At 48.6% G+C, this 15,459-nt stretch overlaps 1 protein-coding gene across 1 annotated transcript in view; it reads left to right on the forward strand.

Annotated features, from left to right (window-relative positions):
• The window catches only part of LOC310847715 (papilin-like), a gene marked incomplete at its 5' end in the record, with an annotated part of 37,482 nt that overhangs the window by 10,290 nt on the left and 11,733 nt on the right, over positions 1–15,459 (forward strand). Inside the window, 7 exons of the mRNA XM_083745777.1 lie at positions 904–1,071; positions 2,371–2,538; positions 4,118–4,285; positions 7,249–7,416; positions 8,509–8,676; positions 11,064–11,231; positions 14,514–14,681. Coding sequence (XP_083601903.1) covers positions 904–1,071; positions 2,371–2,538; positions 4,118–4,285; positions 7,249–7,416; positions 8,509–8,676; positions 11,064–11,231; positions 14,514–14,681 — 1,176 coding nt within the window. The remainder of the gene's footprint in view (positions 1–903; positions 1,072–2,370; positions 2,539–4,117; positions 4,286–7,248; positions 7,417–8,508; positions 8,677–11,063; positions 11,232–14,513; positions 14,682–15,459) is intronic.

Below are 15,459 nucleotides of genomic sequence, written 5' to 3' on the forward strand. Positions count from 1 at the left end.
GGGCGCACTGCAGGCCCCGTGGTGAGTGCTAGCCAGCATTTTGTCACCCCCCTCAGTGGGGACACCTGGGGCGGACAGCACCCACCGCACACACACCCCTCCTCCGCCCCTGACCTGAACCAGTGGATTCAAGTTACAAGGAAGGAGATTCCAACCAAACATCAGGAAGGAATCCCTCAGAAGGTGGAGGACTCTTAAACATTGGAAGTTTCGAAGCAGAGGCTGGGTGGCCATCTGTTATGGATACTTTATTTATTTTACTTATTAATTTTATATACTGCCCTTCATCATAAGCTCTCTGGGCAGTTCATTTCAAAGCACAGTGGAGAAAGCAAGGGGAATACGTTTAGCAGTTCCTAAGCCATCCTAAACTCATATTAGGCCAATCAAAATTCAACATATGTAATTGCTTGCAAGCTTTCAGGAGCTCCAGAACTCTTTGTCAGTGCTAGAGGCCAAGCAGAGAAGGGGTTTTCGAAGCTATTTTTAAATCAATTGTGATGAGAACGGTGCATCCTTGGGTGGGAGGGATCTGGACCCCTTATTAGCAACCTTCAAATAGCACAAACAACTGTAGATGCTGGACTTCAGAAAACCATTCTCCAGCCAGTGATTTTAATTGAGATTCTTGCATTTTAGGGGATTGGACTAGATGACCCTCAGGGTTCCTTTCCAGCTCTATGATTCTATGATCTCAGGAGCCACCGGCCCCACTTTCTCCCCTCCTGGATCTCACAAGGCCTCTTCTCACAAGCTGATACTCTTCCGCTCACTGAAATTCCGGGTAGTGACATTGCCGTTCAGCCGTGAAGTCTCCTCCCCAGACCCCCACCCGCCCGCAGTTTCCCCACCCCACTCTCTTGAACTGCCCTCCTCTGATGCCTCTTTGGTTTCTGGTGGCAGATATCTGCAGCCTCCCCGTGGACCCAGGTCGGTGCAAAAGCTACCAGCCCATGTTCTACTACTCACCCAGCAACAGGACTTGTCAGATGTTCATTTATGGCGGCTGCGAGGGAAACGGCAACCGGTTCTCCACTCAGGAGCAGTGTCTTCGGACCTGCAGAAACCCAGGTGAGAGGCAGATGGAAACGAGAGGGAGATGCAGGTACCGCTTCCTGTGTGAGGGAGCTAAACTGTAGAACTATGCACTGGGTGAAGAAGGACTTTCATTTAACTGCCCTGACTCTTCCAACATCTGGCTTCATTGCTCGTCCACAAGTCCATACGAAGTGGGCTGCAAGTGTACTTGGACACGGAAACCGCAGGCTGCACACTCCCTTGTCACACAGGTTGAGGGCGAGGAAAGCCGAAAATTTATGCCCCCCCCCCCCCCACTCCAGCCTTCCTAGGGTGCTGGACTTTGGGAAGGAGACTCAGGCTCTGGCGGAGTCCTAGAGCCCTCCCTCTTCCTTCCCAAAGCTGCCTAAGCACTAACTAGGCTTTGGGAAGAAGGAGGGGAGATGCCAGGATCCTGCCAGAGCCTCGTGTCTCCTTCCCTAAGCCCAGCACCTCACTTACCTGGCTTTGGGATGATGGTGCAAAGGCTGGGTGGCTGTCAAATGTTGCCAAAGGTCTCGAGCCACACATTGGACCTATCTATTACATCACTTCTTTTCTCTAAACTGAAAAGTCCCAAATGCTGCAACTTTTCTTTAAAAAAAATTTTATTAACAATTTCAACATAGCAAATTATCAAAACATATATTCATTATTTCCCCCCCTCTAACCCTCCCCCCGAGACTTCCCTCAGCTCCTCTCTCTGATTTCTCAGCACATATTATTCTCTGCATGTTATGAAATTATACATATCCTTACATAATCTGCAGGTATCTCCCCTGTTAGCAACCAATAAATTTGTGTATGTGTATTCAAAACCTGCCAAGGAGTCCAGTTCATTTTGTTGTCTTTTTAGTTAATTTGTAAAAAGCTCCCATTCTTCCTTAAAGGCACAGTTGTCCTTGTCCCTCAATTTGTAGGTCAATTTTGCCAGCTCTGCGTAACTCATCAGTTTTTCTTGCCGCTGTTCTTTCGTTGGGATTTCCTCGTTCCTCCATCCTTGTGCTATCAAGACTCTTGCCGCTGTTGTAGCATGCCAAATGCTGCAACTTTTCTTCCTAGAGGAGTTGCTACATACCCTTGTCATTTTTATTGCCTGAATCACCACAACTTGAATAATATTCCATGGCTTTCTATGGCTCCATCAAGTGCCAGTTTTAGGAAACGCCTGGGTCTCTGTGTCAACAGAACCCCAGAGGGGTATCCGGCTTGCAGTCAGAACTGTAACATTTCGGCTGGAGATGGTGGGGATAAAACCCAGGATCCTCAGTACGGTCTCTCCTATCTCCTCCCCTCTTCTCTCCTGTTCCCCAGATATCTGCAAGCTCCCAGAGGACAGCGGCAGCTGCAATAACCACAAGCTCAGCTACTACTACAACTACGCCAACAAAACCTGCGAGCGATTCACCTACCGCGGCTGCGATGGCAACGAGAATCGGTTCCGGACACTAGAGCAATGCCGGAGCACTTGCCTGTACCCTGGTGAGACCCCGAGGGAGAAGCAGCAAGGCTTGGCTGTCGAAGGGGAGCCTTGCTGCCATGGAGTTAAGGAGAGGGACTCATCAAATTGTAGAGCGGGGAGGGACTCCCAGGCGATCTGAAAGACTCTCTCCTTGCCATACGAACCTGCCCAGCCTCTGAGATCTTTGGCGGAGACCATTCTCAGCACCCGCACAGGCATAATTGGTGGGGATGTGGGAGAGGGCCTTCTCTGTAGTATTTGCTCCCAGGCAACTTTGGAACTCCCTGCCTCAAGAAGCTAGGTTGGCTCCCATCTTGCTGTCCTTGTTCCCACGGGCTTTTGGGAACTGACTATCTTTAAGGAAAGGGCTGGTGCTGTGCTGTTTTTATTGCAATTATCTGCGTGTTTTAATAGATCATGGCTAGATCTAATTCGTGCTGATTTGCTTTTTAATGATTCCCGTCTATGTTTTTAACAATTTCTCTCTTTTTTTAATATGCTTTTTATTAGGTTTTCATTTCATATACACAAACAAAATACACTGATAATTCATATCCTTTTACATCTTTCTTTCTTTCCGCTCTTCTGAGCATTGACTTCCCTCCCTCCCTTCAGCAGGTTTTCTTATTCCAGTCTCTAATCCACAGTTCCTTAGTAATATCTAGTCCATGTCATAAGATTTATTTCAGCCCTGCTAACGTCTTCAAATTTCTACAGTTCTCACTTATATACGGTAGTCCATAAATTTACTCCATTCTTCCACGCTTCTTGCCGATGGTCGCAGCAAACCGGAAGTCCATGTTTTCAGCAATTTCTATTTCATCTGTAGGCTGCCTTGGGTCTCCATTCTGGGGAAGGTGGGGTACAAATGAATATAATGATGGTGATGATCCTAGAATTGAATCATAGAATTGGCAGAGTGGGAAGGGATCCCAAGGGTCATCTAGTAGCCCAATCAATGAATTATTGCTAAAGGATCACTGACAGATGCACTCCACCCCCCCCCCCCCCAACCTCTGCTGAAAGACCTCCAATGAATCATTGGGTCCCTTCCAACTCTACAATTCTATAATGCAATTCGGGGGGGGGGGAACTATGCAAGAAACTTGCAGGTTCCTGTTGATCCATTTACCATCGACTAGACCCAACACGGGTGGCGCTGTGGGTTAAACCACACAGCCTAGGACTTGCTGATCAGAAGGTTGGTGGTTCGAATCCCCACGATGGGGTGAGCTCCCGTTGCTCGGTCCCTGTTCCTGCCAACCTAGCAGTTCGAAAGCACGTCAAAGTGCAAGTAGATCAAGCTCCAGCGGGAAGGTAAACGGCATTTCCGTGCGCTGCTCTGGTTCACCAGAAGCGGCTTAGTCATGCTGGCCACATGACCCGGAAGCTGTACACCGGCTCCCTCAGCCAATAAAGCGAGATGAGCGCCGCAACCCCAGAGTCGTCTGTGACTGGACCTAATGGTCAGGGGTCCGTTTACCTTTACGTTTAGACCCCAATTGGGGCAGCTCTTTTAAGAGGGGTGGGCATGACACTCTTTCACAGTTCCCATGGTGCCCTTGTTCTGACGAGTCTTTGTTTCTTCTGCGACGGCAGAGATCTGCAAGCTCCCGGCAGACCCCGGTCCCTGCGATGCCTACTTCCCCATGTTCTACTATAACCACTCCAACCAGTCCTGCCTTCCCTTTGTTTACGGAGGCTGCGGGGGAAACCTCAACAGGTTCGAGACTCTGGAGGGATGCAAACAGCAGTGCTGGAACCCGGGTAAGGAGGGACTCCTGCCAATGCAGCTGTCATCGTCATTGTACAGTGGACGCTCGGGTTGCGAACGTGATCTATGCGGCAAGCACATTCGCAACCCGCAACGCCGCATCTGCGCACGCACGGGTTGCGATTCGGCACTTCTGCACATGCGCAAAGTGCAATTTAGTGCTTCTGTGCATGCGCAAGTGCCGAAACCCAAAAATAATCCATTCTGGTACTTCCAGGTTCGGAGAGGTGTGCAACCCGAAATCACACAACTTGAAGCATCTGTAACCCGAAGTATGACTGTACTTTCCAAAGAAAAAGTGCCCAACAATGTGGAAGACAAGGCCTTTAAAATGCAGGGAAAAGGGGAGGGGAGGCACACCATATTAAAACAGACAAATCAGGAGGAGACAGCTATTGACAGCCGCTTGACATGATGGCTCTGCTCTGCCTCCATGGTTAGAGGAACCCAGTTCCAGGAAACCACAGGAGGGAGGAGAGTCGCTCTTGTGGTCGAATCCTGCTTGTGGGTTTCCCATAATGGGCATCTGGCTGGCCACTGGGAGAAGAGGAGGCTGGATGAGTTGGGCCATTGGCCTCATCCGGCAGGGTTTTCTCACATTCTTGGTATTCATTAAGCGCAACAATGCGTACAATCAGCAGCACTGTAATATCCCTGAAGTAGCCCGTTCTGTTATACTCCAAATGTCTCCTTCTTCAAGCAGCGCAGTTAAACGGTGGAGCTCCCTGCCACAGGAGGCATATCATTCATTTTGCCTTGATCACCTTGGGGGGGTGGACGGAGTAGGTTACAATGGCAAGGTGAGATAGATAATTTACTACGGTCAAAGACCAGCTCACATAACATAACACAATAAAAACACCGTTCATAAAGATAAAATATACAATCGGAGCAGATTGCAGCAAGAGCTAATGAGTTAAAATTGAGATACAGTGGTACCTCGCAAGACGAAATTAATTCGTTCTGTGAGTTTTTTCGTCTTGCGATTTTTTCGTCTTGCGAAGCACGGACTTTGGAAAAGCTTCAAAAATCACCAAAGTCTTCAAAAACCTCAAAAAAGGCTACCACACCGCGTGCTATGAGTTGCTCCTCGAAGTCAAGTCACAACTGCACCCCCTGAATGCACCCTGGGTATTAACGGTTTTAAGAAAAAGGAAACAAACTTGCAAGATGTTTTCGTCTTGCGAAGCAAGCCCATAGGGAAATTCGTCTTGCGAAGCAACTCAAAAAACGAAAAACTCTTTCGTCTTGTGAGTTTTTCGTCTTACGAGGCATTCGTCTTGCGAGGTACCACTGTATATTCCTACACCCCTACAACTGAGATTTGGGCTACCATAAAAAATTGACCCTGAGGGGCCCCAAAGGGCGACTTCAGCATTTCCCTAGTAAGCTATTTTATACTAGAGGATGATCTGTGCCTACAAATCTGGGCGCAGAATCTGGCTGCCAGCCAGGTCGTCTTATGATCTTTGCCTAAGAGGACAGAATTAAGTTTAGACTTGTCTGAAAGATCGAAGAGCCTCTTCAGGAAAGGATCCCACAGGAGGCAGTGATGGCCACCGACATAGATGGTGTTAAAAAAGGATGGGACACATTTGTGGAAGAGGAGAGGGCTATGGATAGATATTTGCCACAATGGCTCTGTTCTGTCCTCCACAGTCGGAGGCAGCGATACTTCTGAATGCCAGTGGCTGGCAACCACGGGGGGGGGGGGGGAGTTGGTCTTGTTCTCAGACCCTGCCTGTGGGTTTCCCATAATGGGCATCTGATTGGCCACTGGGAGAAGAGGGTGCTGGCCAGACGGGCCCCCATTGGCCTGATCCAGCGGACTGTTGCATTCTGAAGCCAAAGGAAAGGACTGGACCCTGATAAAACAAAACACGAGGCTTGGCCGGCAAGACTCTGGGATGAAGTGCATATCGCCACTCCCTCGTCCAGGCCGCTTTATTAACAAAAGAACACTTTACACAGTGTTCGTAAGAACCAATCAGTTTTCCTCTGAGCATTTCAAGAAAAACCCACGTGGGGACAAAGTTAAAACTACAAAGAGCTAATTTGAGCATGCATACATTCTGGGGTAAATAAAACAGGACTAAAGGAGGAATGCATTCAGGAACCCTGGAGGTCATAAACAAGCAGTAAACATGAGAGGAAGGAGGGCAAGGAAAGATAGGGACAGCGGCGTAGCGTGGGTTGTCAGCACCCGGGGCAAGGCAAGTAATTTGCAGCCCTAACCTGCCGCCGCTGCCAGCTTCTTCTTGCTGCTGCCTGGGCTGGTCGGGTGTGGTTCTCTCCCGCGCTGAGCGCTGCACTGGGTGGCCGCTGCACTGTCCCTCCCCCAGATAGTCCCTCCCTCGCTCGCTCTCCGCTCCACACCGCAACGCACGCCTGGCACCCTCCCCCTCCACAGTGGGCGGCGACCCGGCAGCTCAGATCGGATTCGCACAGCCAGCACTGTGAGAGAGAGTGAGTGAGCCAGGTAGGGGCAGAGAGCTGCGAGTGTGCCCCCCCCAAATGTTGCACCCGGTGCGGCTGGCACCCCCTGCACCCCCCACGCTATGCCACTGGATAAGGATCTTTATCACCTCCTATGTGAAACTCTATTTCCTGGCCCTAAGAATTAACAAAACCAAGGAAAGGTACATCAAAGCTATCTACTCTCTTTATGGCCCAGGATGCCCAGAGAAGCAACCGGTCTGTGTTTTAGAATGCTTATACGTGCCTGTCAGGCGTAGAGAAAATGGGCAGAGATGCAGAGGCTTGTGGGATTTGATCAGAAATTATTGTCAACTGACTCAAGTCAACGCAATGCTTTCACTGCAGACACAATGGCTTGCTCCATATTTTCATAATTCCTCATAGTAATCCCATGTGACCACCACAGCAGGCTCACATTATGTTCTTATGAAGGGAAGGTGGGGACTGCTGACTCCTGCTCTCGGCTCTCTGCTGGCAGATATCTGTGTGCTGCCCCCGGATTCGGGTCCGTGTCTCGATTACTCCCGCATGTACCACTACTCTCCCTCAAAGGAGACCTGCTTGCCCTTTCCCTACGGAGGCTGCCAGGGCAACGCCAACCGGTTTGCTACCATGGAGGAATGCCTGGACACCTGCGGGAGCAAAGGTGGGCAGACTTGGGGGTCGTTTCCCTATCTTCTAGCTTATGGGGCAACTTCTGTCTAACTGGGTTGGTTTTTACTGATGCAACACTGTTTGCTTTTAAATGAGCAATGTGTGAATGCTCAAAATAAACAGATGTCACAGTGGTGCAAATACTTACTTACCAGTGCTTTAGGGCCTTTCTTGGCATAATGCATTACTAATTGCATTCACACCCTTCCCTTGGAGAAAAAAGGAGCTCAAGTTTCTCCCCCTTCATCATTCAATCCCCACAATAACCCTCTGGGCTGAGAGGCAGTGACTGGCCCAAGGTCCACCCAATGAATGAATGAATTTTATTATTACGGTCACAGTTCCGGGACACTTACAATATCAGGAAAATCATAAAACACAACAGGGATACATTGAATTGCAACTGAGTACAACAGAGACAATTCAGATGTAGCGGCAATTAAAATATACCATAGTTTTTTCCTATTAGACTCACTTTTCCCCTCCTAAAAAGTAAGGGGAAATGTGTGTGCGTCTTATGGAGCGAATGCAGGCTGCGCAGCTATCCCAGAAGCCAGAACAGTGAGAGGGATCGCTGCTTTTGCTGTGCAGCGATCCCTCTTGTTGTTCTGGCTTCTGGGATTCAGAATATTTTTTTCTTGTTTTACTCCTCCAAAAACTAGGTGTGTCTTGTGGTCTGAAAAAATACAGGGTGTGGCTGTGGGTGGGTGGGTGTGGGTGTGGGTGTATATATATATATATATATATATATATATATATATATATATAATCTTGATCACTAAAATATAACCAATCATTTTGGTAGTATGGCTTGTTCCCTAAGTTTTATGGCAGTCACACAGAATTTGGCCACCCTTAGCGTAATCTCCAGAACCTTGTCCTCTACCAGGAGTTTGAGATATTGAAGTTCGGACCCATTTGGAGATTTTTGTATAACAGTGAGCTTCATGGCTGATTGCACCACACACCCCAGGCACGCTCACTTCTGCAATGTGCAGGATTTGGCTTTTGGAACCAGTTCATTTCCGTGGGGATGCCTGAGAGTCCCTCTGTTTTGTCCCCCCTCTATGTTCTGCACCCACAGATATCTGCAAGCTCCCTGTGGATTCTGGCCCCTGCTTGGCCCTCTTCCCCAAATTCTATTACAACCCACGAAACAAGACTTGCGAGGTGTTTTATTACGGAGGCTGCGGAGGGAACGACAACCAGTTTGAGACCCAGATGGAATGCATTTGGAGATGCCGCAACCCAGGTCAGACCAAGGAAGGGGAGCAGAGGAGATGGGTGGGGGATAAATAATAAATAATTATTATTATTATTATTATTATTATTATTATTATTATTATTGACAAAGTGGGGAGCATTGTGCAGTGGACGGGTTGTCATCGGTCAGGGGCTCTTTAGCTGTGAGTCCTGCATTGCAGGGGGCGTTGGACTAGATGACCCTCGGAGGTCCTTTACAACCCTACAGCTCTGAGATCTTATGATACTATGACATTTGCTGGTGATACAAGCTGCATCAATGCACAGCCAACCTCCTGGGGCAGCCCTGGAAATCTGCAGTCCTTGCCCAGAATGCACACCCCACTTAGCATTTCACAAAAGGAAATATTTTGGTTTCCTACTTTAAATGAGCTCGGGGCAGACCACCTTATCATTGCCGCTATTATTTCTGCTTTTGTTGCTTTTACTTTAATTTCTTAAGTCCTTCTCATTCTAAGGTCTCAGGTCTGGGTTACAGCAAGAGGAGATTACAGCACTAAAATCTGTTAAAATGATTTAAAAGCAGAATAATAGGGTGGGGTTGGTGGCGGCACCAGTGTGAGCGTGAGCATCCTAGGAACATGAGAAGAGGCCTTCTGGATCAGGCCAGGGTCTCCTCTTTTCTTTTCTTTTTTAATGCTTTTTATTGGTTTTTTATTTAATACCAACAAACAAAGTATAATGATATTCAGCAGTCATTTACCCACATTCTTTCCCAACACTCTGCCAAGCACTGACTTCCCTCCTTCCCTTCAACAGATTTTCTTGCTTCAGTCACCTTTCCACAGTTTCTTATTATATCCAGTCCAATCTACGTCATAAGATTTGTTTCAGTCCTGCCAGAGTCTTCAGATTTCTACAGTTATTATTTATATACAGTTATATATATACTGTTATATACAGTTATTGAGAGCCAGTGTGGTGTAGTGGTTAAGAGCGGTGGACTTGTAATCTGGTGAACCGGGTTCGCGTCTCCGCTCCTCCACCTGCAGCTGCTGGGTGACCTTGGGCCAGTCACACTTCTCTGAAGTCTCTCAGCCCCACTCACCCCACAGAGTGTTTGTTGTGGGGGAGGAAGGGGAAGGAGAGTGTGAGCCGCTTTGAGACTCCTTAAAGGGAGTGAAAGGCGGGATATCAAATTCAAACACTTCTTCTTCTTCTATATAATCCATAAATTTACTCCAATCTCTTTGGAATTTTGTTTCCTCCTGATTTCGGATCTTGCAGGTCAGTTTTGCTAGTTCCGCACAATCCACCATCTTCGCCTGCCACTGCTCAGGTCAGTGGCTCATCCAGTCCAGGCTGGGCAACCAGGTGCCTCCTTTGAGAAACCTGCAAGCAGGACCCAGATGCAAGAGCCCCCCCCCCCTCTCTCGGTGGTTTCCAGCATCTGGTCTTCAGAAGCATTTCTGCCCCCAACTGCAGAGGCAGACTGTAGCTTTTGACAGTCCTCTCCTCCTCCATGATTTGGCCCAATCCTGTTTTAGAGCCGGCCAAGTTGGTGGCCATCGCTGCCCCCCCCCCATAGAAGCAATTTCTGCATATTTTATATAAACTAAACCACTTAGTATTCCATTATTAAATCCATCAAAACTTATTTACACTGCTGAATTTATCTTTATGCTGACCACGTTTTCAAATAAACACAATATTCCTCCACATACTCAATAAACATTTTCCAGTCTTCTTTAAACATGTGTTCTTCTTGTTCTCTTATTCTATATGTTAGGTCTGCAAGCTGGGCATATTTCAACTGTTTCAGTTGCCATTCTTCTTTAGTCAGGTAAAGGTAAAGGGACCCCTGACCATTAGGTCCAGTTGTGACCGACTCTGGGGTTGCGGCGCTCATCTCACTTTATTGGCCGAGGGAGCCGGCGTACAGCTTCCGGGTCATGTGGCCAGCAGGACTAAGCCGCTGCTGGCGAACCAGAGCAGCGCATGGAAACGCCGTTTACCTTCCCGCCAGAGCGGTACCTATTTATCTACTTGCACTTTGACGTGCTTTCAAACTGCTAGGTGGGCAGGAGCAGGGACCGAGCAATGGGAGCTCACCCCGTTGTGGGGATTCAAACCGCCGACCTTCTGACTGGCAAGCCCTAGGCTCTGTGGTTTAGACCACATTGATACCGGCGTCCTTTCTTTAGTCTGGACTTTGCTCAATTTCCATTTGGGGACTAACAAAACATGGGCCATACATAAATAACCTTTTCTGACACCTGGGAATTTCAGTCTGAATTATCCCCAACAAAAAGGACTCTTGTTTTTTTGGAAAAGTACTTTTAAACATATTTTTTTCCAGTTCATCATGAATTATTTCCTAGTACTCTTGCCCAAGCAACTTCAACCCTCCAGCCTGTCCCTCTCACATCCTTCCAGATATCTGCAAGCTGCCCAAGGAGACAGGTCCCTGCAAGGCGGCCATGCCCAGGTACTATTACAACCCTGCCACTAAAACGTGCGAAGTGTTCATTTACGGAGGCTGCGAGGGCAATGAGAACCGGTTTGAATCTCTCTCGGAATGTGAGCACGCCTGCAAGAAGCCGGGTAATGATAATAATGATTTTAATATTTACATGCAGCCCATCCGACAGGTAAGCAAAAGAGTCTCTTGGCCCGAGCTTCTTGCCGTGGGTTCATTGCGTGGCAAGTTCCACCCCCACCCCACCCGCCCAGGAAATAAAGACACATGACACAATTATTGAGGTTAATGGGCTAAATAAGGCCACAACTTTATTGGTTACAGGTGATGAGCGGTATTGGCTTAGGCATTGGCCCTAACTGACTATATCTGACTTCAGCCTGTCTGCTTGAAGTCCAGGAAGGGTTAACCACCAGTAGGGGGAGTCCTGCTGATGCACATCAACGAGGAACTCCCCTGAGGTCACCATTAGGGGGTGTGCCTCACCCCCTCACCCCCATAGGCTTCAGACAGGGCCTAGCCCCCTGGAACCCATTAACGGACTACCCTTCAATAGTAGGGGCAGGGGATGGCGCTTCCTCCCCTCTTCCATCTATAGAGCAATACCAATGCCTAACCGCCAATACCTGAAAAGTTGTGACGATTTGCTACGAGGTAGGCGAAAACCAAGTGGCTGGTGCCAATTTGACAAGTGGGAAAATTCCTACCAGGCACCTCAACCAAGTCCATAGCAAGGTCAGGGAACGAGAACCTTAAAGGGCGGGAGGGTGGGAAACAGGAACAGCTGGAGGCAGCAAAAGAGGGAGATCCCCGGCCTGCGTTAAATAGGGCAGGCCATGTCCCCCTGAGCCAGCTGATTGGCTGTCCAGGGGGTGACGCTGCCGGGGATTCCCTCAATCGTGCGGAGGCTGAAAGCCAGCCGCCACGTGCGTGGTGGGAGCGTGAAGCGCACAACCCCACCTCCTTTTGTAGGCGGAAGTGGCTTTATCAGATATTGTCCCCTGAAATAACCTGCTTCCACTCTAAGCGGGCAAAAGCCAAAGCCAAGGAACAGTGGCAGAGCATCAGCCCCAGGTGAGATCTCTGCTGGCATCCCCAGGTAAGACTGTGAGAGATGTCTGCCTGAGATCCTAGAGAATCAATTCTGCCAGTCAGTGTAGACAATACTGAAGTAGATGGACCAATGGCTTGGCATCTTCCTCTGTTCCTGGAGCGAAGGGGTCACTTTGCTCTCTAAACCCATGTTTAGATTTATTTTATTAGCGTTTGTGATTGCTCTCTTGTTCCATTTATGGTTTCCATTGTCATTACAATTTCAAACTGTTTCTTTATTTATTTTTAACACTTTTCCATATTTGAAGATTGCACAAAAATACAAAAAGCCACGAACATACATACCAAAAGCTGACAAACAAAAAGAAAAAAAAACATCTATACTATACATAAATGAAAACCAATACCATCAGATTTTAAACTGTTTAATTCTGCCTCGTACGCAGCTGCAAGACCTCACCCACCCACCCATGGCAAGCTATTAAGTGGAGTTAAGTGCTTGCCCCATGGAGACAAAGCCCACCCAAAGGCTGGGAGGTGGGTGAACTTGCTCCATTCTCCATAGGGGAAGCTGAAGGCTAAGGGTATTCTCAGCAGGGAGGGGCAGGGATTCCTGCAAGGACAGAGGCAAACTGGGGAGCAGCAGCTGCCCCTCAGAGGCTGCCCCACATATTGCGGCCTTGGCTAATCTTCCCACCTTATGCTCAAAGGTCACCCACCCACCTCCCAGGCCAAGAACGAATGTTTGGCTGAGCAGATCCTAGGATACCAGCATACATACATATTTTTATTTGTATGCCACTATTCCACAGTTCAAGCCATGCTCAAGGCGGCTTGCAACATGAAAAAATACATAATGGCAACATAAGAGAAGTACAGTGGTACCTCGGGATGTGAACGGGATCCGTTCTGGAGCCCCGTTTACATCCTGAGCAGAACGCAACTTGTGTCTGTGCAAGCGCGGGTCGCGATTCACCGCTTCTGTGCAAGCACGTGCCGTCGTTTCGAGCGCCTGCACATGCACAAGCGGCGAAACCCGGAAGTAACCTGTTCTGTTACTTCTGTGTCACCGTGGAACGCAACCTGAAAACGCTCAACCTGAAGCGACTTTAACCCAAGGTATGACTGTAGTTCTAAAGTGTGGGATGTGAAACACAGAGCAGTCAAATACAACATCCCTAGAGTGGACATAAAAAGAGGGTGTCTGGACCAGCCAGTCAGAACTTCCTGTTTCCTCCTGAGCTGGGACAGACTTCCTCTGCATGTGACTAGGGGTGGGCGTGGCCTCACCTGTGCAGGTAACAAAATACCTCAGCGGAGGCCGCCATCTCTCTCTCTCTCTCTGATTCCATTCGTCGAAGAAGCAACATCAGCTTAGCCTAAGATGCCCAGCCAAGAGAGGACAAAGGGACTGTCTCCTTATGGAATAGTTTCCAGGTGTATATTACTTTCGTAACTTAAGTCTGCCTTCTGGGATCCATCAGTGAAAAGATGAGTGAGTGAGTAAACTCTTTTTATATTTTTATAGAAGACTGTGTCGTGTCTATTCTTTTCATGAGGGAATAAAAGGGGAATTACCAGGTAACTTATTTTAGAGGCTTATGCAAGCCTGGCATAAATGCTATCCACTGCACAAGTTTAAAAAGGGGGAATGTTACCCTGCTAAATTATAGAACTTGTTAACACAAGTTGGAAAGGATATACAGTCATACCTCATGTTACATCCGCTTCATCTTACGTTTTTTCAGGTTGCATCCTGCGGCGATCCGGAAGTACTGGAAAGGGTTACTTCCCGGTTTCGCTGCTCACGCATGCACAGAAGAGCAAAATGACATCACGCGCATGCGCAGAAGCGGTGAATCGCAACCTGTGCGTGCACAGACGTGTCGCTGCAAGTTGCGTTCCTTTCATGTTGCGAACGGGCCTCTGGAACAGACCTCGTTCGCAACCAGACGTACCACTGTAATTAAACAATATATCCTCTCCTGCCTCCCTGAACATTCCCACATAAATAACAAATAAAGCATTAAAAAATACACAAGCAAAGTGAACAATTTCCACATAAATCACAACAAGGTCTCAAATAAAGATGCAAAAAAATAAATAAATAGCAGCAAACCCCCCCCCAAGCCTGCAACAGAAGCCCCCAAACAACACCTCAGCCCGAGAGTCTGTTCTAGCTTTTGCAGCTGGAGTCAGTCCGGGCCCTCCCAGGCCAGTTGGGAAAAGCCTGCAAGGCAGGGAGCAAGTTTTCCCAGGAGTCCCAGCCAGGATGGTCTTGACGTGCCTTTTTTCCTGCCCACAAGTCCCAGGTCCATTTCTCTCTCCCATCTCTCTTTGTCCTGCGGCTCCAGATATCTGCCGGCTGCCCAGCAACCCCGGAGAGGGGGACCACTCCATCCACCTGTTTTACTACAGCCGCCTTGGAGCAGGCTGCTACCCGTTCACCTACAGAGGCCACAAGGGCAACGCCAACAGGTTTGCAACTCTGGTGGAATGTGAGGAGACCTGCAGGGACCCAGGTAAGCACTTGGTCCTTGCCATGGGATCACATTCAGCCAGTGCTTTACCAACTGCACTGGCTCCCGGTGGAGTCCAGGGTCAGGTTTAAGGTCTGGTTTTGACCTTTAAAGCCCTATGCGGCCTAGGACCCACCCTCGTACCTACAGGACTGCCTCTCCTGTTATGCCCCGCGGAGGGCCTTAAGGTCCATAAATGACAACACTTTGGAGGTCCCGAGCCTCAAGGAGGTTAGATTGGTCTCCACTAGGCCCAGGGCCTTTTCAGCACTGGCCCCAACATGATGGAACGCTCGGCCCCAAGAGACTAGGGCCCTGCAGGACTTGACATCTTTCCGCAGGGCCTGCAAGACAGAGCTGTTCCACCTGGCCTTTGGTTTGGACTCAGTCTGACCCTTCTGTTTCCCTCCCCTTACGGTCTTGATCTAGGGGCCACTTTTAAAATGAGGCTGCATTTTAAGCTGTATTTTAAATTGGGGTTTTTTCTTATTATGTTTTTACTGTAATTTTCCTGCTGTTAGCCACCCTGAGCCCGGCTCTGGCCAAGGAGGGTGGGGTATAAATGAATTTTGTTGTTGTTGTTGTTGTTGTTGTTGTTGTTGTTGTTTGGGCTCCCTCTCTCTCTCTCTCTGCAGGACACGGGGAAAGGGTGTCCCAACCCCTAGGGGAGAGAGAAGAGGCTTCATGGAAAGAAAAGTCGGGGTACAGTGATTAGGAAACTAGGGTGTGGGCAGACCCTGAGGGGATACGCTCTCTTGCCATCGCCAGTGGCCTCCTATTT

The sequence above is a fragment of the Podarcis gaigeae genome (assembly GCF_964106915.1).
Source record: "Podarcis gaigeae genome assembly, chromosome: 6".
Classification (NCBI taxonomy): Eukaryota; Metazoa; Chordata; class Lepidosauria; order Squamata; family Lacertidae; genus Podarcis; species Podarcis gaigeae.